Below are 21,706 nucleotides of genomic sequence, written 5' to 3' on the forward strand. Positions count from 1 at the left end.
AAAAAGCGAAGAAAAAAAGTTCTCGACCTCCGCGAGTCGATCTTCAACACTCCACTAGATAAGACTGGGGGCGTTCCCATTGCACAATGGCTGTCGATGCAATGGATGTAGACTCAAGCCCTGCGCCTGCGGCAGTGTCAGAGCCTGAGCGCAAGCGCAAACACAAGCACAAGGACCAGTCGTCGAAGAAGAAGCGGAAGCACGACGCCAACCTGATCGCCGACGAGACAACAGTCCACGAGACGACAAGCAAAAAGTCCTCAAAGAGCAAAGGGAAGAGCAAGCAAAAGTCGTCCGAGGACGCACCATCACCCTCCGACTCGCCTTATGTTCTGACCACCGCCACTCTCTACCTTCCGCTATCGCCCATCTCCATCTCGCCCACCCATGCGCTAGCCTCTCTGCTGGCAGAGCACCTCTCGCCTCTCCTCCTCACATACTACCCCCTCTACAGGGTGTGATCCTGGCCTACTCCAACGCCTCGATATCGAGCGAACCGCCGAGCGTCTCTTCCCCATCCTATGATCCCCAAGACAACCCGCAGCCATTAACGCTCGCAAAGACGGCAGACGAGTACGGCGTCCTGTATGTCTACCTGACAGCCACATTCCTAGTCTTCCGCCCCAGCGCGGCCAGATCCTCGAGGGCTGGATCAACGTCCAATCCGAGGGCTTCCTCGGCGCCGTCGTCCTGAACCTGTTCTCCGTCGGAATCGAGCGCAAGAGACTCCCCTCGAACTGGAAATGGGTGCCACCCGGCGAAGAAGAGGAAGAAAACGGATTCAACAGCGGCGAGAAGCCAAAGAAGAAGGTCTTCTCGTCAACCGAAGACGAAGATGACTCCGAGCCTTCGTCCCACTTCGACCCGGAAAAGGAACACTTCAAGCCTATCTCGCTCGCCTCCGATGCCAACCCCTTCTCCGAAACCATGGACCTTGACAACGGCTCCGCTGAGGACGAGGACTCCGCCGCCGAGGGCTACTTCCAGTCTCTCTCGGGCCACCGCGTCCGCGGGACCGTCCGGTTCAGAGTCGTCGATATCGACGTCATCCCTGGCTCTGATCGCGAGCGTGGCTTCCTCAGCATCGAGGGTACGATGCTGTCGCCCGAAGAGGAAGCTCGAGTCCTCGAAGACGAGCGCAATGGGAATTACTCTTCTATGACTCCTCGACCACAAGGCCAGTGGGAATCCTCGAGCGCCATGTCCGGCGCATTAGCAGGTTCGTCCTCGGCCGCTCCGGAGACGCAGATTAGCAGTGCCGATGCAGATACTGGAACCTTGGAGGAATCACCGAGCAAGAAGAAGGAGCGCAAGACGGAAAAGGAGAAGAAATCCAAGTCCTCGAGATCGAAGAAGAAAAAGGAGGAGAAATGATCCAGTTCTTGTCATTTACCATAAGACGCACGGCGTCTTTCATCTGTTATATATTGAATGCTTGTTTGGCGTTAGAAGGGAGAAATCAAAATTCATTCAGCGTTGTCATGGTATCTGCTAGTGAAATACAGAAAAGCCCGTCCTGAGCCGTACTGGCATCGGAACTTGATAGATGGGTTGGATGAGCCTACACAATACACGATCTTGAAGCACCTGATTATTGTTCAAAGATCAACCGTCATATGTACGAATTGCTCGACCAGGGATTACATCGTCACCTCCTGCGGCACATCAACCGCCAACACATCCACTCCACTCTCGATCTGCGACTTGGATGGCATGTTCCCCCGCCGCATCAACTCAGCGCACTTGCTCATAATAGGATCCATACCCATCGTCGCGACCGCCACCACCGTCTCGCCCTTGCAGTAGTACGCGGCGAACTTGGCATTCTCCGGCTCGCCCTTGAGCACCAGTCCATCCCAGCCATTGGGAGCATTCCCGCAGTAGCGCAGCTGCGCACCCAAGGCGGACCAGAAGATGGGGATGAACGCCTTGGCGCGCAGGGACTGCAGTGAGCCCGTGCTGAGGGCGTGGACGATGGCGCGGCCGACGCCGCGGCCTGCATTCTGCGCGACGTTCCAGTGCTCGATGCGGGTGGGAGTGCCGTTTACCGGGTCTGCGCCGGGCCCGCGGTAGGGGTACGTGGCGATGTCGCCGATGGCGAAGACGTCGTTGTTCAGGCCGGGGACGGCAAAGTACTCGTCCGTCTTGAGGGAGCCGTCCTTCTCGAGCTGGACTGCTGGGTTGTCCTGCAGGAAATCGGTGGCGGGGCGGACGCCCACGCCCAGGATGACCAGGTCGGCAGCGAGCACCGTGCCGTCTTTGAGGTGGACGGCGCCGACCTTGGTGGGATCGGTCGCGGAGTGGGTTGCCTTTTCGACGCCGGTGGACATCTTGAACTTGACGCCATTCTTTTCCAGGTTGCGCTGGAAGATGCGGCCGACTTCGACGCCCATGATGCGCTCCATGGGGGCTTCTTCTTGGCCGACGATGGTCACCTCGTTCTCCTTGGAGAGGGCATTGCCGACTTCCATACCAATGAACGAGCTACCCACAATGACAATCTTCTTGTTCTTGTCCCCGACCGCTTTGAGGATGTTCTGCACATCGGTCACGAAGCGCAGCAGGAAGATGTTTCCGAGGTCATTGAAGCCTTCCATGGGCAGTGTGCGCGGCACACCACCGGTAGCAAGAACCAGCTTGGTGTATGGGATGGATTTGCCGGACTTTGTGCTAACGGACTTGCTGCTGAAGTCGATGGAGGTCACCTCGTCGAAGATGGTCTCGATGGAGGCGGCCTCGTACCACTCCTTAGGGCGCCACTGGATCTTCTCGGCATCGGGAATAAGTGCCTTGGACAACTTTGTCCTGTCGATGATGAGGTTCGGTTCTCTAGAGATGATTGTGACCGCCCCCTTGTATTTCAGTTCACGGAGGGCCTGGACGAGGCCGAGCGTACCGCTTCCACTGTGACATCGACTCGTCAGCTGTGTAGACTCGTGGCGCTGTAAAAATTCAAAACTTACCCGCCAACAATGACCACCTTCTCCTCAGTGGAAGGGCTGCACTTGAACACCGGATCCCTTTGTCCGGATTTGATCGCGGCCTCCTCACCCTTGATATAGACCGCGCCGTTCTTCTCCACAAGCTCGAACTTGTTCAATGCGTTGGGGGCAGGTGCATCTTCCACATCACCGCTACCAATATTGAAACAGGCTACCCACCATGATCAGCATGTACACAACCCAACTCCCATACCAGGGCCAACATACCTCCATGCCACGGACAGGTGATTCGACCATCAGGAGCAACGACACCCAGCTTCAGTGGAGCTCCGTAATGGGTACATTTGGGGCTCATCGCATGCACCTGGCCATTGAATCGGAGGACCAGGACCTTGCCGCCCTCGACACCCTCGACCTCCGACTCGACCTTGTCCATGTTCTTGATGTCCGCTAGGGACGAGATGTCCTTGAGTTTGTATTCCTGCGCCATTCTGGATGGTGATGTGCGGGATAGTGTGCGCCAAGTAGTGGTAGTAAATGATCTAGTAGCTTTGGTTGAAGGGGATAGAGAGGATGGATGAACACAGCAGGAACAGGAGCACGAGGCGGAATTGCGACAACCACAGGCACAGCGGCCGACGCGATTGGAAGAAAAGGATGATGATAGACGAGTAGAAGAGGATAGAGAAGAATGAGGAACTTGGAGCCTAGATAAATTGCAGCAGATGCGTGACCCGCGGGGGAGGGGTAAATGCATAAGGAATCCTGTTGGACGATTGATCAATACAGAGTAGATAGAACGAGAGTATTATTATTATTATTATTGCTAGGGAAGAATTATTAACTCTGGTGAAACATATGCCCGGGAAGCATCCATTCCCTTTCTTCTATTTAACGTAGACTAAAGGTATGATTGAGTCGATACTCCTTTTATCACCTATGCATCCCAGCTTCTGCTTCTGCTTCTTCTCTCTGTCGGGGTGATGGACGATGACGTAGTGATAGATGCTGGCTCTGGCCAATCACAGCACTCAAATTGTCATCCACCATATATCACCAAAACAAGAACAGGATTTGATACAATATTCATGGGGAATAATGTGGTCCTATATGATATCAGTTCCGGCTCTGCCGATGATCACATCAATTGTCAAAGATCAATTCTCTACCAAAAGTGTGAAGGAAACATCAACAACTACACAGAGTGGTATAGATCAGATAGATAAGATAAAATGGTTACATGCATTTATATGGCAAGATAGGAGCGCCAGATTTGACATCATTTTTGATTCATATTATATGCACGATGCAGAGAAAGAAGGAGGTAGAGTACGAATTAAGGTACTGAACAAGTGCTGCAGAAAATCATGAGGTTAAGCAAATTTTGAGTGGTAGAATAGGTACAACGAAAGACATTATGTACACTTCAACTCCTTCAGCGCCTAACATAGCAACATATGGACAACAAACAAAATACATTCACAGCAAATAGGTATTTACGAATCCTTTCTTCCACCATTCATGTTTCTGGCTGGCTAGCTGAATGCTCATGTCATTCAGCGTCCGCGTCTGACTCCGGATGAAGAAAGCCTGGTGCGCCTCCGCGTACTCGGAACTTTCTTCTGCACCCACCCAGAGCCTCGCGGCAGTCGATGTGATTTGGCAAAGTCCTCGTCGCTTCCGCCAGGCGAAACGGGCGGACTGGACTGAGTCAGATCGACTATATTCGAGAGCTGCGAGGCCGTGGGAGGCTGAGTGCCAGACTCCTCGTCGTGCCGGGTCAGCCAGTTGCTTTCTTGGGTTGAAGTCATGAGGGATTGGTACTGAGGCGTAGGAGACCTCTGCGGCTGTGCGCTTGTAGGGGTTTTGCGGGATATGGGAGTAGACAGCTGCGACTTTGGCGGCGCAGAGTCCGCCCCTGATTCGTCTTTTTCTGTCACAGCATCGCCCTTGGCTTTCTCCGAGCGTCGTCGCAGGCGCTCTTCATGGGCCTTGTCGACTTCGTAGAATGGGTTAGGCACGAAAGAACTAGAAGACGACGATGCCCGCGACCGTGGCATCTTCGGACTCTCGCTTGGCTCTTTCTTCGGACCCGGAGAGCCGGAGGTCGGCCGCTTGCCCTGGAAGAGCTGTTCAAGCAAACGGTTGAAATTAACAAAATTGTCTGGGCTGCTGAGAAATTGCAGGTCCTCGTCCGAGCCCATCGCTGAAGGGGCGTCATTGAAGGCGTTGGGAGGAACAGTAGACCGCGGAGTTGAGGGGGCCTCTGTGGGTTGCGGAAGGGAATTGGATTGATCATCAACCCCCATCTGCATTCTGAGTAGCAGCGGAGTTGACTTCGCGAGTCTCCGGCTCAGGGCTCGGCTCTGGGAGCGATGGTTGCGTCTCCGCTTGAGGAGAGTGAAACCCAACGAATTGTGGTGATTGTATAACAGGACTGGCGTCTTCCTCCGGACTGCTACCTCCGGTCCCTTCTGCGGTATGATCAACTGCCTCGACGGTTTCCTCTGCAGGCATTTCAAGACCCTCACGAGCATGAGAACTGACAGACGGCTCGGGAGAGTTCTCATTGCTATCATTGACTGCCTCGGCCTCACGCATCGTTTCATCCTCGCCGGTGGTCTTGGAATTCTGAAGACAGGAGCCCTCAGCTACGGACGAGCTTGGTTTGGGTGAGCGTATGAACGCCAGACAACTCGAGTAGTGGAAGAGGATCAATGTACTGACTTGCTGACTTTGTCGGCACCCCCAACGTCTGCCACATCGGCAGTTTGAACGAGCTTCGCATCAAAAAGATCGGCAAATGATATCTCTCGGAAACCGTCATCTTCCGCTTGATCATCGTCCATGCCGGGCATTTCGAATTTGTCGTATCCTCGAGTGCCGTCTTCTTCGTCATCCTCGTCGGGTTGCTCGACTTGTCGCCGATCGCGCTTGGCAAGCTGCAGCCTGAGTACATTGTCTTCGAAGACATCGTCGATCCTCGCCACAAGATAATCGGACACAGTAGGTTGCCAGTTCGTCTCCTTGGACACAACCAGCTGTTTGAAAGCGATCACTGATCTTTGCTTCAAATCGCCTTCCGTCAGATCCCGGACAGAGCTCAGATCCGCTGGCAGAGGAGGAAGGTCGTCCTGTGTGTTTTCTGATGGCTCTTCACCCGCTGACTCGAAGCCGTTCGTGAGCTCGGTGCTCAGCGGCTGCTCTGGATCATTGTAATTGAGCTGCATGTCCTCTTCGGTATAGTGTCCATTATTGTCCTCCGCGTAATCTTCGTACTCGTCTGCCTCGTAGACCTGCAGTTGCTGTCTTCTCTTCCTCTTGCGCCCCCAGCCCTTGCGCTTCTTTATGATTTGATGAGCCTCGGCATCCCAGCGCTGTTCAAACGGGAAAGGAGGGGTAGAAAGCTCAATGTCATCGAAAACACATTCAGTAGCTTTGAGAAACAGCTTGTCCTGCCAGTTTGCTTCCGCTTCGCTATCGCTTTCCTCAGCGGGAGCTTGCTCTTCTGGAACCTTGGCACGGAAGTTGTTGACTTTTCCTGCGAGTTTCTTTCGAGTGGCCTCTTCATCTTCCTTGGACCGTGGAGCTCGCACTCCTAAAGACCCGAAAAGCAACCGTCTGGAGCTTGCGACATCCAGAGTACGTCGTTTGTTAGGAGGTTCCACAACGGCCCCATTGTACTCGGCATCCCCCTCCACTGACCCTTTCGTCGTCTTTGCCTCCGGGGGCTCATTCTCTTTCCCCGTGACTTCGTCGACGTCTACTCCGCCTGTTGCCAGAGCATGGAGCAACTTTTGCCTTTTCGCTTCAAACTCCTCCTGTTCTTCTTCGTTCGTTCGGCGCTTTTCATTCGGCTTGTGCTCAGGTGGCTCGTACCAGACCCCATTCTTCGCCTCCCATTCTCGGAGGGCTGCGAAATCGGCTTCGGCAGGCAGTGCGCCAAGCTCCTTGAGCTTTGAGAGCCTCCGCCGCAATTTGTTGCGTTGATTGCTCTTCTTGGTCCTGAGGGAACCGTGTCCTGGAGGGTTCATCTTGGGCTGTAGTTGTCTGCTCGAAGCGGGAGTGGAAAGGGACTCGTCCTCCGATTCGGATGTGGTGGATTCGTCTGACTCAGAGGACGAATCCTCGTCTTCAGATTCTGCATCTTCTGCCTCGGACTCAGACGAAGAGACCTCCGAAGCAGAGGTTGTTGTCTCGGAAGGAGAAGTCGAGTCTTCATCGTCCGATGCCGAATCATCGGTATCACTCGAGGAACTGCTGCTGAAGCTCTTGTATATGGAAGGCGAGTCCTCAGAAGTCTGTTCGGCCGGGCTCAAGTGAGAATCGCCCTCACTCTCAGAGGGACAAGGTGACGCCTGCCGCTGGGCTGCCTTGAACCGCACAGCTTTGGAGTCTCGTCGCGATGAACCTGCTTCAGATGGGCTCTTTATCGCAGCTTGATGGTTGGCGTGGCGCCCGGAAGCGTTGCGTAGGATACTGGCCCTGGTCCGCAGGGGATAGCCTCCAGGCCCGGTGGGCTTTTCTTGTGGTACTTCCACTGAAGACAAGCCTACGGTCTCCCGGTCTTTCTCAAGAGCCTCCAGCTCTTCCGCCAAGTCTTCGGCCTCGAAGTCTGAACCGTCCGCGTCGCTTTCCGAAGCTTCGTCATCCTCGCCCTCACTGAGGGGATGACGGATGACTGTCCCGTCCCCGGATTCCTCTTGACTCTCATGGTAGTCTTCATAATCGTTGTCATGATGATAATCCGTATATTCATCGTGAATGCCATCATCGTCATGAGCCTTGAGTCTCGAAAGCTCCTTCATTGAGCTTACTCGCCCAGGAATAGTCCATTGCACCTCATCATCACCATCGCCCGCATCACGGTCCCAAGTCGCAAGCATGGTGCGCCGTTTCTTCCTTGGTGGAATCGCAATCGCCGGCCTGGAGGACGTCTGCCGTTTGAGGAAAGGCCGGCCAAAGGGAACCCCATCAATAAGATGTTTGCCGTCGCTTGAAATCTGGTGGCGGCCGGAGAGCCGTCTTGCTCTGAGATCTGCGATTTGAAGGGCGCGGATGCTGACAATTCAAAAATCAGTACTGAGCAATGACAGTCGACACGCACAAGTAGCAGGTGAGGCTGGATCCATCAACTTACACTACTTCATCCCCATCTCTGAGGAGCCCATCGACCTCCATGAAATGTAGACACTCGGAGCCACCCACTTCAACAGCATAATCCTCCAAGCCCCACTGACCGCTCGATTCGCTGTCAAAAATCGCCGGCTCCGTTTCCAACGGGACCACCTCATTGACATCCTCCAGTAGCTGCGCGACGGTATATCCGCCGTTTGAGTATAGCGCATTCGGCGTCCGCGTCGATGCAATAACGGAAGAGGCAGCAGGGACTACGGAGGAGCTAGGCGTCGCTTGACCGTACATTGACGGCGGTGATGTCGTCCAAAGAATGCGCGTCACGGGTAGACCGTGACGCTGAATGATAAGGTGGAGACGCATCGTGGGGTACCTGGACACCTTCAGCTCCTAATGATAGAGGGACGTTGATCTGTCTAGTAATATGGCATTTGGAGCGGCACTAATTCGTGCTATCCTTTACTCAGGAGGATGATGCCGTGCAATCGCAAGCGGTAAGAGTCGGTGACGCGAAAAATTATTGCGATAGGTAGAGCAGCCGGTTGAGACTGACAGGGTTACAGAGGAAAGTAGAAAGTAAAGGCGACAAACATACTGTTATGCGCGAAAAGAAGATGCGATTACTGGAGGAAAGGTCAAGACGGCACAGCTGAAAACAACATGGAGAGCTAGCTTGACAGCTCGAGGAGAGAGCTCTTTCTTTGAGGCTTTGCCGCTAATCCTTTTTGGTCCGAAGACGCCTGAGGCATCATCCCATAACATATCCTCAGTCCTCTCAAAGAATACCGAAAGATAAGATTAGATTCCCTATTTTATAATTGTTATAAACTTGCAGAGGGAATGCATTTTACGTGACAAATGTTTGAGTGAAGCAATATCAACTTTGCCGTGTGAAGGCCCCTTTGCCACAATGATGCTTGAAGGATCTGAATATGAAGTACAAATGCATTGCCCGTAGAGTGCATGAGGTGTATCTCTGTCTCGAGGTTATCTTTATTACCAATAGCGGTGAATTATAAAACAACAATTGTAGAAGGGTAATCATGCAGCTCAGGCAAATATGGGCTGGTATCAAAGATTATGTAGAGTTTTAACGACGGGGTATTCTGGCTATGGGGAGGCCAAATATCCTTCGGATGCATCATATGCTGTTGGTGGAGATGGACATTAGTCGTATATGATTCTATTGTCTTTCTTTGCTTCAAGACAGAACTCGGGAAACCTCAGCCCAAGAGGAAAGCTGTCGGGACATGGTTTTTAGCTGTTGCGACAGTACTATTGTGGCCGAAGACGCGGAAAGAGATCGTTCCCTAACGCGAAAGACCGGTCGTCGTCATCCAGTACGACAAGCTAGCTCATGAGCCTCCCGTACTTGGATTCCGAGGCACAGGACTCCTAGGTACAGGCTTTCTGTTGGGTACTCCAAGATTGATCGGACGAAATCCAGGTTGAGATTGTCCTCTATCATTGCGGTTTTGTGGCGCTGACGTAGGGCTTTCAGCAATCTGCTGATATTGAGGTGGACTTTCCTCGTCTGGAGGGAGTGCCTTGTGTATCTTGAGCACACTCTGCTGGCGTGCAACTGGAGATGTGGGAGGTGAGCCGGAATGAGACTCCGGAGGGGTAGAAGGAAGCATGTCAAACGATTCCGAAGACGAGTTGGCTGTGGAATGGCCATACGGCGATGTGGCCTCACGTTCCTTTTTCCGGAATACTGACGACGTCGAATCAGCTCCAGGTTCAATGGTTCTGCTGGAAGAAGAAGCATCCGGTGGGTTATACTCGCGGCGGGGGCCATCCACAGGACTTAGAGTTTCAGCCATCGCGTCCTCATAGCTGGGGGGCGCTTCGTCATAGACATCCTCTACACTGGTAGGCATGACCGGACCGGTTGGCCGGGAGGTACTGGTGGACGCTCGACTGTATCATCCACAGGATGGCCGGTCATCGGCGGAGGTTTAGATGAGGTTGCTTGACCAGTAGTAGCCATGGCATCTAGCAGTGCTTTTGGAGGAGCTATTCCAGAGTACACTTTGACTGGCATCCTCAGGGGAAGTACGATGAGTTGGGGCTTCGAATGTCAGCAAGCGGAAATATTGAGCACAGCGACCAGAACCGGACATACCTTCATGTCTCCGATACTCCCGTGACCCAAGCCTATTCGTACCTCGAGTTCATAATTTCGTGATATATTACAAGTTTCAAAAGATGGCGCAACTGAGCTGGGCAACGGTATGCGATTCCACATGGACGGATCAAGTGTCCATTCTGTACCAGCGGGATCCCCTCCTCTGCCGAGAGGAATCGACATATTACTGCGGCTGAGAAGAACCCAGCTGCCGCCTTCAGTGCGCCGAAGATCATGGGCCAGGACGTGGGTATAACTAATCAGCTCAATTTGCAGCATCTGAAGGAAGATCGTTTCGAACGACTCGGAGGCCTTCCTCACCAGCAACCTCAGGGGTATTGGCTCATTACAAGTAAGAATGGACGGGTTCGGCAGCCTTGCGTCTGCAGAGACACGGAGAGGCTCTCCTCCCACATCCCGGAGCGATGAGGAGGAGGCTTTGGAGAATAGACTCTTGGTTCTGATTTTTTCAGGAGCTTTGCTGAATTGATGTTGACGTCTAGCGTACGTCTCTTCATTAGGCCTTCCAGTTCGTGGAGGCTCGATTGGGAGGAAATTCAACGGTGTGATCTGGTAAAAAGTCAGCAGCTGTTCATGACGATATTCTCTACTGCCAAAGATACTAGCACATACGGCTCTCAGATTCTCCTTGTAGAACTGTGGACGAATGACTGTTGCTTTCACATAATATTTGATCTCTGCCATGCCTGGAAAACCACTCAAAGAAGGAGGCAAGGTCTTCTTAATGTGTCGATTCGTATCCTTGGCCACCTCAACCTTCAACCCGGTAAAGTTCAAGTTGGTGAGCATACTGTTGTGTGAACTGCATGAATTGTTGAAAGGGAACTCGAACCATGTCAGTCAATGTCGTCGCCTCAGCTAGTAATCATATACTCACTTTGAATCTGAAGGGATACTCGTACGTCCCAGCAGCGAACGTGTACGATGTATTCTGAGTTTTCTGGTTGAAAACAGCCGGAGTCGGGAAGAGTGTTTCAACCTTGTACAAGATCTGTCAAATCGGTTAATCGGACTGATGTTTTTGATCTACTGTTTCGAACAGACGAACCTTATGAACTTCAAGCTCCGTCCGTTTCTTATCCGACTGTTCATTATGTGGATGCCGTGGGCCTGAAAGTCGAGTTCTGCTTTCTCCCTCAAGTTTCACTTGAATGCCTCCTATCGGAGCTTCTGAGGGGAGATGTAGCACAACTCTACCCGTCAGGAAGTCAAGATTGGTGAAATGAGCATGTGGCCTGTCCAAATGGATGGTTACAGACATAGCAGGCACTTGTTCCCTTCTTGATGAAATGATAGCGGAAATGGTGGTTGTTGTTGATGTAGTTGAAGCGACAGCGTGCAGTCTCCGTCGAAACCCCAACCCGACGATACAAGTGTGTCTTATGGAATTACTGTACAAACTGTTCTTATAAAAATTAGATTCACACCAGTTGTCATAGAGATCAAGTGTAAGACGGAGAAAAGAGCGCGGGATTTCGGCATGGACTAACTAACTAGTTATCGGGTATCTGATGGTGGGAAATATGACGTTCTTCCAATACGAAGAGCAAAAGGCGGGCGTGGGGCCACTCTTTAGTGACTCTTCCTCACACTTTTGAAGGGGGTTCGCTTTCGTCACAAATTGAAACATTCAAAAGACGAAGAAATGCCGTCCTCTTATGGTTATCCTCTACGACTCCTCATCCCTTTTGTCATTCTTATTGGCTAATTGTGGTACTCCTGATCTGCTGTTATTCTGGGCCTAGGCCAGGGTTCGAGCAAAGCCACTCGCATTCTACGGAAATAGAGCTGCACCGCCACCCTCGATGTTACCACTGATTCAGAAAGCTGTGCGGTAGGCTGATCATTATTGGACGGCGTCGAGATATGTACCTATACCTGCATTTGACATGATATGCACAATGTCATTGCCGTGTCATAGAAATCGCTAGTCTAATCGGGTATCGCCAAATTTCCAGAACGGGACAAAAAGGAGCATCATTCCAGCAGTTCCAGTTGCTGATCTCTAGGCATCAAGATTTCTCGTCAATAGCCATACTAAGCGTCATCAAAGGCCCTCCTTAGCAAGCATATCTAACAACGATGGTTAGCCACAGAACTAAGTTGGTGGCGCGAGAAATTTGATGCTTCCTACCTGCAATGTCAAGGTAGAACGCGATGGCGTTGAACCTACAATTGAAACCAGCTCATATTAGTGGACGAACTCAAGGCCGGGGAGAGATTTTACAGACCTTTGCCTGTTTCCAGTTATCTCACCCGCAAACCACTTTAACCTGTTGGTCCAGTTGATCAGGTCCAGGTGGCTCACCCCTTCAAGGGTACCTTTGTATTTTCCCCATTTGCTACTAGCGACGCTGACTAGCCCATCGTTATATCCTTCCACCTCCTGAAGAACGCGATGAGGCAAGCGGAACATAGACCAAAAGCTTGGTTGCATCGCTGCGCCGTAGCTGAAGTAACTGTACAACGCTCAGCCTTGCTGACATTGATTTACTGCAGACCACTCACCGAACATCCTCAACGTCAGGCGTCGCTGGATTGAACGTATCTTCCATGTACTTGCGCGTCAACTGAGAAAAGGCTCCAGTTTCAACCTTGAGTTTTCCGAGAGTATAATATAACTGGGGTAGCCGTTCGTCTGCAGGGTTATAGGCATGAGTTTGATTCTCTGTATAGGATAATTATGGAACGAACCGCCAATCCGCTCAAGGACATAATCTGCAACCGCAGAACCTGCATTATCTAAGTAAATAACCGTGCATCATTCCAAGGACACAACATACCTCGGTGAGGAGTCGCAATCGTTGTCAAAGACAAGACCTTGAACTTCTTCGGTCTTAGACGACTTATCATGTACCGAGCATCAAGGCCACTTTGTCATGTTAACAAAATCATCAAAGCAGTCTCATCTGATTACAGCAAATCTCACCCCTGTAAGACGACTGTGAATACTCCATCGACTGAGATAGGTAAAGGACCAATCTTACCATACTATGTCTGTACACTGGTCAGTCTGAAAGCTATTCTTGAACCTATTGAAGTAGAGAATACATACGCAATAATATTTACATCTTTCCCCTGGGCGCCCTCATCTATGTCCTTCACCAGCTCCTCCGCACGCGTCTCAATTGACCCAGAAGGAGGCACCGTTGCAGTGATGACTTTGACTCCTTTCAGGGTCAAAGCTTCCTTGATTCCACGCCAGTACTGAACTCCAGGAAGGAGAGGGCCAGCAAGGCGCAACTCGTCAAAACCTAGAAGCCCATGCGCAAGGACAACTGGATACTTTGGTGTCTCTGATGTGATGACCAAGGTCGATCAACCAGCCGATTTCGGACACAGGGAGGATAGGAAATCATCAGACGTACCGTAATAATCTCGGATTACCGCATATTCGTCTCGTATGACCTTTCCAAGATCCTCTAGTCGAGGATCAAGAGTATGCGAACCTGTATGCTTATGCGAATTGCTCCTGCATGGTAAAGAGTGGAAGCTCCGATAGGAGGAACCAAATGATCGAAACCTACAAAGGCTGCGAAGAACCTTTACTTGTGCAGACGCATCCAATTGTGCGCCAACATGTACCATATTCATCTACCAAATTTGTCTTTGGTTTTAATTGTTTCAAAGAAAAAGGACTGAAGGAGGACAGGTTTACTTGTGATTTAGATGCCGCAGTCCTTATGACGCAAGTGGATCCGCGATTCATGCCTCAGGCAGAAATTACTATCTACTCTATCCATGCTTGTCAAATAATCATGGCGCTGAGACCGACAACGGGCTAATATGGATGTGCGCATATTTGCACTTATTGCCAGACTTTCACTGATGGATTGTCAGTTGAATGTTAGGTGATGGACGCCCTGTCTCTAGAATACCCGGCCGACCTACAGTCATAAATCGAGCACATCATGAAGAGCACTCACCTTTCTATCGTTCTTGCTAAACGCAGCAAATCTGGGAAGAAACAGGGATAATTGATATCTAATGCGAATAGCATCACAGAAGCTATGTTCAAGACCCTAAAGCAAGGAAAAAACCGAACAGATGCAACCACTGCGTACGGGTTTAAAGACAGCAGACATTGATGTATCAAACTCCTATGCCTTTATCTTGTCTGACGCCTGAGGCTTCACATCAACGACTGCATTGATCAGGTCATCAACAACCTTGCCGCCCTTCTCCTTGCCCGCAGCTTGAATGTCTTGAAGCTTGACCTCGGCCTCTTTGTTGGCATCCTCCTCGGCCTTCTTGTATCCGCTCGAGTGCTGTGGAATTGTTCAACAGTCAGCCACAATCATGAGGCAGCGTTACAGATCCCGCTGCATTGGATCTATCAGAACCCATCGTCAGAACCGAGACTCACCTCAGCCTCGAACTTCTTGAATTCCTCCTCCTTCTGTTGTCTGTACTCGTCAATTTCCTTCTGAGCCTCTGCCTTTGCGTCCCTTATCCGCTTCGTGCGATCTATTTGTAACCATTGTCAGATATGTCAATCGAGCGTGAAGTTCTTCCGGGCATACATTCTCTGGCTGGAGTCGCAGGAGGTTAGCAAGGTTTCCTGAAATCCAAATCTCTTAACGAAGTCATAAAAAGACAGGGCACATACCTTGCTGTACAATCTTCTGAGCCTCTCTCTCAGCCTAACAGTGGAAAGTTAGTCCAAGTCCAACAGCAATCACCCCAGTATGACCTACATCGAGGAGGGTCTGAATGCCTGCTGAGTTCTGGGCGGACTAGATCAGGTATGTTAGCTTCCCCGCCATACTTCAAATCATAGAGCACATATAGCTCACCATCGTGTCAGAGAGGCTTTAGATACCGCGACAATAATCAAAAAAAAGGGAGACAGAGCTCAGGATAGATAAGGTAGAGTTGTGGAGCTGGTGATGGGCAGCTCGATCCCCGAACCGCATACGCCACGAATGACCCGCAAGGCGGTCGGGGGTTCTGCCATCACACACCGCTGCCGTTGATGATTATCACCGATGCGGCTTTTTAGATTGCCAGGCATTGTCAGATCGTCAATTGAGCTGTTTACGGGGTGCGCTTCTCAAAGGACACTACAATGTCGCGAGCTTCCAAGGTGACACTAGCACTCACCAGTCTTGGTACTGCTGGGATCGTCTATTTTGTGCATTGGTCCCAAGAGCAAGAGAAAGCGGTAAGCTCGGAGACTGCTCAGTAACCCTCTAGTATAAAGGCTAATTCTCTGGTATCTTAATAGCAAATGCACAAAGGTGTTGAACGAGATATGGAAAAACAGCGGATTCGAATGGAGCGACAAGCCGAGTTTCAGATGCAGAAAGCTCTAGAAGAGGAGTACCGAAAGCTTCAAAAAGTGTCTCCGAGCACAGATACTCAAGGGTCAAGCGGGTGACATGGAAACCGTAAAATCAGGTCATAACCAGGTTGAGCAAATGCACATGTCTGGGTCTATGTGCTTTGACATATGATCTTGGGTCCAGTAAGTTCTGATGTTCGGATCTCTGATCGAAGCTAATAACTTGTGTAAGAATCAACTATATACCACTTCGACGTTTCCGAAGTGGAATGTGTAAATTAGTCACGAACTGTATATTATACCGATTAGAGTTACTAGACATATTCTGCATGAACTTGTCTCAATGCAATATCATCTCTGCTTCATATGAGGAAGATTCCATGAAAACAGACTGGTCCACGGTGTCTGCCATGAGCATTCAGAGTCTGGTCCTTTGAGAGCACGAACACCGTGCCATTTCCGTCGCGTAGGGCAGCTTTCTCCGAGGGAACCGGCCCTTATGGCAGTATCCAGGCTCCTATAGGCAAGCTCTTCTATCTGTATCACATTGGTCAATCCTTCAAGGCCTACTGTATGCCTTTCCAATAGGGTGGGCTTCTCAAGTGCATATGTGAGCTTCTACCTTCCCGGTAGTTGTTTAATTGCAGCCTGTTTCAGACACAATGGCCCCATGACAGATCGAGTTGGGTCAACATATCAAAGAACGTTTTGTGGTCCTGCGATGTGCACCATTGGAATGGACATCTAAGCCTTTGCTTCGTCGACACCAATCCGTGATCGTCGCATCGGAACCTTGCTTACATTCAACGAATTGTTTTCAAGTGTAGAAGTTCCTGCCTATCTGGTCTCCAAGGAAGATTTTTGTCAGGGTAAGTCACCAGTCGTTCGCTGCTTTGGGCGCTCCTTTCCATACGGTACTGGCACCAAAAAGGTGTAATCTCGACTCTCGGATTCGTTGCTCGGATGCTGACGAGTTCCCATGTGCTCACATTGACAATGGGGTTGTTGATTTGCTGGTGAGCTGTACGGTGAGAAATATATTCCCCATGGAGGTCTGACGTGGACTAACAGTCAGTCACGCGAGTAGACAAACCTGGAACGCTCGCTCAGTTGCATATATTCCCAGCTCAGTCCACGTGAGCATATCTCCAACCTTATCTGTATGCATCACGTGAGATTTTCGGCTATCTTCGGAGGCCGGATTGATTCCGGCCTCTTATCGCGCTAACGGGACTAAAAAACGCTAATCTGGCAGGATGACGGCATAAGTAGCCAATCAGAGTATGTTTTATGTAACATCAAATCTTGGCATTTACTTAGATATAGAACTGGCAAATGTACTTGACAAGGAGTGTTCAATGGCATTATCGCAGCAACAAGCATGAATTGGCCAGTATCTTTGTCGATAACTGTCTTCAGACACACGGCATAATGTCTAGATGTAGTCTGAAGGCTTCCCCCGAAATGCCAGGGTCGAAAAATGCGTCTCCAGCGGAGCGTCTACTCCGCCAAATCGGGCTTAGCGTGCTCCCGTGACTTTATCGTGCCCTCTCTGGCAGCTGTTTGTATAGAGATGGTGTTGAGGCATTGAGATGCATTGATCAGCCAAAGGATGGTGAAGTTTGCATTGGATATCTCTATATCAGCTTAGTATTTGATGTCTTGATGCTTGCAGACGATTCTAACATGGATTCACGCACAGAGTCGATGACTCCACGCGAATTTCGTAATGGCATGCCCATGGCCGGAAATAATACCGGCCTCTGATATTATAAGAATCGCCTCCTTTCCTGCCAAATCCCCCGTCTGTTTCTCTGGATTCCAAGTCCTCGGGAGGCCTCGTCTTGCTCTAACTGACTTTTTGTACTGCCGCTTTCTTTCATTTGTTGGACATCATAGATCCTCTTGTGTTTCTTAAGAACCATCCACTATATCAAGTCACCCTTGCCTTCCCTTATAGACACATAGACACACTTCCCTACTGCCAACTTTCATCATGACTCAAATGAAAGTCCCCCCAACCTCTACCACAACCCTGAAGCGGTTCCCTCATATCCATGATGACCCTGCTACCCTTCCCCGGTCCTTGGACCCCTTCACCATCACCACTTCCACTGGCTTTCTACCCTACCGCACCTCTCCTGCTACGCTGCCGGATGCCTTCAAGCCGTTAATGGACTTGTTGGACCGCATGCCTGTCGTCAGGCTGGATGGCACCCCCGGTCTGCTGGCCAAGTATGAACTGGGCCCTGCTGTTGAGACCGAGCTTCCTGACCTGACTGACGAGGTCGACAAGCTTGTCACTGCTGACGGCTCCCGGGACCTTTACATGGTTACTGCAGTGTTCCGAGACTACTCTTTCCTTGCTTCGGCCTATCTGCTTGAGCCATGCTGGGAGAACTGGTGCAAGGCCCGGAGAACGGGTATGGGCTGGGACGGGACAAGCTGCCCAAGGCTGTCGCCCGTCCCATGTACCACTGTGCTCAGTTGTATGTCTTCTTTGTTCTTTCCGTTATGTTATATCGCTGACACCCTTGTTCAGGTTGGACATCCCTCCATTCATGTCCTATGCTGCTGCTTATTCGCTCTTCAACTACCATCTTGCGGACCCATCCAAGGGCTTGGTGTATGACAACCTCCGCCTGGTGAGAGCTTTTGAGCGCGGCCTCGACCCCAAGAGCTCCGAGGCAGGCTTTATCCTTACTCATGTCGACATGGTCAAGGAGTCCAATGGCCTGATCAGTGGCGCCCTCAAGGTCGTCGATACCCTTGAGGGAGGTGGCCCCCGCTCCGTGGTCAACGACGGCTTCCGAGAGATCCTCGCGTCCATGGAGAAGATTGAAGCCTCCATGGAGGGTAAGTCACTCTTCACTGTCATCCGCCTGCATCCATGGACTCACGGCTAACAATATCAGACATGTGGGCCAACTCCAAGCCCGCAGAATACCTCTCCTTCCGCGTCTTCATCTTCGGCATCACCTCCCAATCCATGTTCCCCAACGGCGTCATCTACGACGGCGTCCTAGACAACAAACCCCTCTATTTCCGCGGAGAAAGCGGCGCCAACGACAGCATGGTACGCCCCCCTAACTGACCCTTTCATAGGCAACCTCCACTAACGTAACCCAGATCCCACTCCTCGACCACCTCCTCCAAATTCCCATGCCCTCAACCCCCTCACCAAGATCCTGTACGAGTTCCGCGCCTACAGACCCCTCCCCCACCGCGAATTTCTCGCCTACATCAACTCCAAGGCGGCCGAAGTCGACGTCCGCAGCTTCGCCGTCCAAGACACTGAGACTACCGTCCTGCTTCTTAAGACCTTGAACCACGTTCGCAGCTTCCGCTGGCGCCATTGGCTGTTTGCTAGGGAGTATATCATCAAGCGGACGCCGCATCCCACTGCTACGGGTGGCAGCCCTATCGTCACGGTTCGTAATTTTCCTTAGTTGTATGTGAAAAGAACATAGCTAATGTGGATGCAGTGGCTTCCGAACCAGTTGTCGGCGGTGATGGATCTGATGGTATCGATCTATGATACTTATCTGGCGCCGCAGAAGGCGGCGGGAGTTGTCTCGAATGGCCATCTTGCGTATGATGCGACGGTGCAGAAGCAGGTGGAGCCTATGATGGAAATGGTGCGCGATCAGAGGGAGAAACTGGCGAGGGAGGTCGAGAGGTGGTGCAAGGAGCGGGGTGTTTAATGTCCATAGATTGTTATAGTTACACAGTTGTGTCTGTTTGCCCGCTCGAACCCCTGCCACTGCTACGGCTTTTCCTGTGTAGATGGTGTTACCAACTCCATCCATATGATGTCCGTTCCGTTTGATGAGACCTGCTCTGTTTTGTCTAGAAGATCATCTAGTAATACACGTTCCGCAAAACCTGAATTAGAATACATGTAATACTCGGAGACCTGCTCGTAGCACTCTATGCTATGATTTCAACGCCCCGAGCTCGTCCATAGGCGACCGCATCTGATGACACTTCGTCACAGAACTTAGCATATATTCGATCCACTTTCGCTACGTTGTCGTCGGAGCTCCGTGCATCGGCAAAAGCTTTTATTGCACAGCCGGAGATCCTTGTATATGAGAGATGCACGACCTTGAGGCTGGGTAGTGCGCTAATTATAGCGGCAGCCGACTTGTCATCAGTACCAGCGATGTGTGAAATGTTGAGTTCCTGTAAGTCGCTCAGAGCGTCCATGCGGACTAGTTCCGAAACCTGCGCACCGGTGATGCGGAAGCAGCTGTCGAGATGGAGGACTCTCAAAGGCGCCTTGGCGATGCTGCAGAAGTGCTGAACGGTGTAGCCTGTAGCCCAAGGAACGTCGTTGAGAATTAGTGTATGAAGATTTGGAAGCTCAAAGGGTTCCTCGTGGACAAATGGAAATTCCCTTTGGACGAGGGCACCTCCAACCAGCCCAGTGCCTCCACGGATGCGAAGGTATTCGAGGCTAGACGGCAGACCAAATTCGGCACCAACATACATGCCGCTCAAGTCCAGCCTGCGCAGCCGTGAAAGCTTATTTACATCAAAACTTAGATGATAAGGAGTAAAGATTCGCGGGTTCCAGCTGAGCCGGAGCTCTTCTAGATTGGCAAGACACGTCGAAAGGCCCTGCTGTATGGCATTAGACTCATTGTATTACACGTGAAAGACAAAAAGGAAACCTCAGGCATACCGGAAGATAGAGAGCAGGAACCTGCACGTCCGGTGCAGAAGCAGCGATCATAGCACCAAAAGTGATACTTTTGAGACTCGGGAGCTTTTCTGGCCACTCCACCCGAGCCACGTTAGATGGCTTCGCATCATGGACTTCGAGTCGCTCCAAAAGTGGCAAAGTCTGAAGGAATTTGCCTATGGTCTCCTGTGGTAGGGCTGTGTGGCCAGATATGACCAGAGTTTTCAATCCTTTGGAGCCTTTGTACAGGTCATAAAGGACATCAGGCTTGGACTGAGCCCATATCTCAAGATGCTCTAGGTTCGGGCACCTGCTGAAGAATTCCAAAACTCTTTGCGTAGACGGCGTCGAAACGTTCTTCACAATGGCGTGTGTGAGCATGGCTTTTGATCGACGGATGTACGCCCGGACTGAAGGCCAGTGGATTTTGCCACGAGCATCCGACAGATCGATACGCATCCAGAGACTTCGTATGGACGATAGAAATCGATCCCACTTTTTTGATACGCGGAGAATAGCTCTGGAAAGAAACAGTCAGAGCTGTGATATAGAGTATGCGTCTTGATCCACTCACACAATCTGCTTGAAGTCGAAATGATTCACAACCATCATCGCTACTTCCAATGGCAATAAGCTGAACGGATCATGGCACTTTGCTCGCACTTTGCTCCACAACTTGTCATGAAGTTGCTCTACAAGCTACGCAACAGTCAGTACGTCTGAGAACACGAGTCCAGACAAGGTGGCCGAAATAAGGCATGAGTTAGGTAGAAAATAGCCTACCTCACGACGAGGATCGCATGTCGGCAAAGTCTTTAGGGCATAAGCATAGACATCAAGTGCCTTGTCATGTTTGCCATCCGACACCAGGACCTTTGCACATCGAAGATAGCCCTGTCAACGGTCAATAGAGATACATTTTGACATGTACAATGTGAGAACTGCAACCCTACCCGAGCGTCTAGTTTGTTAGTCTTTATCATGGCCCTGGCATCTCGCAGGGCCAGGTCATACTTGGCTAACTTGGTATAGGTGGCAGCACGGTTATCATAAACACTGAGGACATCGCCATGGCCGGTTTCCAAAGCCTAGTACAACAAAAGGAAGTTTAACAACGTCATTCACATAAGGCTCGACAGAGATAGCTCCTGTGAGGTGAAAATTACCTCTGTGAAGACGTCAAGGGCAGCTTGAAAATTGCCTTGCTGATATAGTTTCTGGCCGTTTTGCTGCAGTAATGCGGCGGCATCACCTAGGCCACTATCTATTGAACAAAGATCTCAGCCACTGAACACAAACATCATTATCAGGCTTAATAGATGAATATTCATCCCAGGCCGGACTATCTTAACGACATTATCTAAGAAAACGACTTACCTCGAGATAAAGCCATCTTACACTAAAATCCACTTCCCACACCGCCTGACGCGGAAGAGAGACGCGCATCATCAACCTGGCAACGGGAACTGCGCGTGGCCATTTTCGACGCCGCTGCGCTTGTGGTCGGA

At 50.9% G+C, this 21,706-nt stretch overlaps 9 protein-coding genes across 9 annotated transcripts; 3 read left to right on the top strand and 6 right to left on the bottom strand.

The window, feature by feature from the left end:
- The first annotated feature begins 34 nt into the window (after window positions 1-34).
- Window positions 35-1,482, top strand: P174DRAFT_445243 (DNA-directed RNA polymerase I subunit RPA43). The gene is made up of 2 exons (XM_024828283.1): window positions 35-455; window positions 628-1,482. Exons 1-2 carry the CDS (start codon window positions 87-89, stop codon window positions 1,372-1,374), a joined length of 1,116 nt encoding a protein of 371 aa, XP_024678909.1. The 5' UTR covers window positions 35-86; the 3' UTR covers window positions 1,375-1,482.
- Window positions 1,473-3,797, bottom strand: nfr1 (putative AIF-like mitochondrial oxidoreductase (Nfrl)). The gene is made up of 3 exons (XM_024828284.1): window positions 3,210-3,797; window positions 2,964-3,153; window positions 1,473-2,904 (listed from the first exon to the last, which is right to left on the bottom strand). Exons 1-3 carry the CDS (start codon window positions 3,430-3,432, stop codon window positions 1,641-1,643), a joined length of 1,677 nt encoding a protein of 558 aa, XP_024678910.1. The 5' UTR covers window positions 3,433-3,797; the 3' UTR covers window positions 1,473-1,640.
- A 701-nt stretch (window positions 3,798-4,498) lies between these two features.
- On the bottom strand, window positions 4,499-8,697 carry P174DRAFT_507055 (uncharacterized protein; the record flags this gene model as incomplete). The annotated part of the gene is made up of 4 exons (XM_024831351.1): window positions 8,083-8,697; window positions 5,670-8,003; window positions 5,280-5,604; window positions 4,499-5,251 (listed from the first exon to the last, which is right to left on the bottom strand). Exons 1-4 carry the CDS (start codon window positions 8,439-8,441, stop codon window positions 4,499-4,501), a joined length of 3,771 nt encoding a protein of 1,256 aa, XP_024678911.1. The 5' UTR covers window positions 8,442-8,697.
- A 736-nt stretch (window positions 8,698-9,433) lies between these two features.
- On the bottom strand, window positions 9,434-11,782 carry P174DRAFT_454384 (arrestin (or S-antigen), N-terminal domain protein; the record flags this gene model as incomplete). Its single annotated transcript, XM_024829235.1, has 6 exons — window positions 11,276-11,782; window positions 11,105-11,218; window positions 10,840-11,052; window positions 10,204-10,776; window positions 9,993-10,149; window positions 9,434-9,942 (listed from the first exon to the last, which is right to left on the bottom strand). The coding sequence occupies exons 1-6, from the start codon at window positions 11,486-11,488 to the stop codon at window positions 9,434-9,436; spliced, it is 1,779 nt and encodes a 592-aa protein (XP_024678912.1). The 5' UTR covers window positions 11,489-11,782.
- A 636-nt stretch (window positions 11,783-12,418) lies between these two features.
- On the bottom strand, window positions 12,419-13,936 carry P174DRAFT_463762 (triglyceride lipase; the record flags this gene model as incomplete). The annotated part of the gene is made up of 7 exons (XM_024830316.1): window positions 12,419-12,686; window positions 12,736-12,865; window positions 12,922-12,960; window positions 13,011-13,099; window positions 13,283-13,523; window positions 13,596-13,821; window positions 13,886-13,936. The coding sequence occupies 7 exons, from the start codon at window positions 13,934-13,936 to the stop codon at window positions 12,419-12,421; spliced, it is 1,044 nt and encodes a 347-aa protein (XP_024678913.1).
- Window positions 13,937-14,327: 391 nt separating this feature from the next.
- On the bottom strand, window positions 14,328-15,241 carry P174DRAFT_377206 (uncharacterized protein; the record flags this gene model as incomplete). The annotated part of the gene is made up of 5 exons (XM_024822737.1): window positions 14,328-14,495; window positions 14,594-14,694; window positions 14,837-14,870; window positions 14,925-14,963; window positions 15,146-15,241. The coding sequence occupies 5 exons, from the start codon at window positions 15,239-15,241 to the stop codon at window positions 14,328-14,330; spliced, it is 438 nt and encodes a 145-aa protein (XP_024678914.1).
- On the top strand, window positions 15,209-15,875 carry P174DRAFT_445249 (protein PET117). Its single transcript, XM_024828285.1, has 3 exons — window positions 15,209-15,391; window positions 15,455-15,694; window positions 15,744-15,875. The coding sequence occupies exons 1-2, from the start codon at window positions 15,296-15,298 to the stop codon at window positions 15,605-15,607; spliced, it is 249 nt and encodes an 82-aa protein (XP_024678915.1). The 5' UTR covers window positions 15,209-15,295; the 3' UTR covers window positions 15,608-15,694; window positions 15,744-15,875.
- Window positions 15,876-17,336: 1,461 nt separating this feature from the next.
- P174DRAFT_445250 (indoleamine 2,3-dioxygenase family protein) lies at window positions 17,337-19,395 on the top strand. The gene is made up of 6 exons (XM_024828286.1): window positions 17,337-17,843; window positions 17,930-18,000; window positions 18,054-18,367; window positions 18,427-18,587; window positions 18,697-18,942; window positions 18,997-19,395. Exons 1-6 carry the CDS (start codon window positions 17,508-17,510, stop codon window positions 19,213-19,215), a joined length of 1,347 nt encoding a protein of 448 aa, XP_024678916.1. The 5' UTR covers window positions 17,337-17,507; the 3' UTR covers window positions 19,216-19,395.
- On the bottom strand, window positions 19,176-21,636 carry P174DRAFT_294741 (Leucine Rich Repeat domain protein). Its single transcript, XM_024821605.1, has 7 exons — window positions 21,576-21,636; window positions 21,365-21,462; window positions 21,152-21,286; window positions 20,982-21,092; window positions 20,773-20,897; window positions 20,199-20,718; window positions 19,176-20,137 (listed from the first exon to the last, which is right to left on the bottom strand). Exons 1-7 carry the CDS (start codon window positions 21,589-21,591, stop codon window positions 19,442-19,444), a joined length of 1,701 nt encoding a protein of 566 aa, XP_024678917.1. The 5' UTR covers window positions 21,592-21,636; the 3' UTR covers window positions 19,176-19,441.
- Between the last annotated feature and the right edge of the window lie 70 nt (window positions 21,637-21,706).

Source organism: Aspergillus novofumigatus (genome assembly GCF_002847465.1).
Source record: "Aspergillus novofumigatus IBT 16806 chromosome Unknown P174scaffold_8, whole genome shotgun sequence".
Taxonomy (NCBI): Eukaryota; Fungi; Ascomycota; class Eurotiomycetes; order Eurotiales; family Aspergillaceae; genus Aspergillus; species Aspergillus novofumigatus.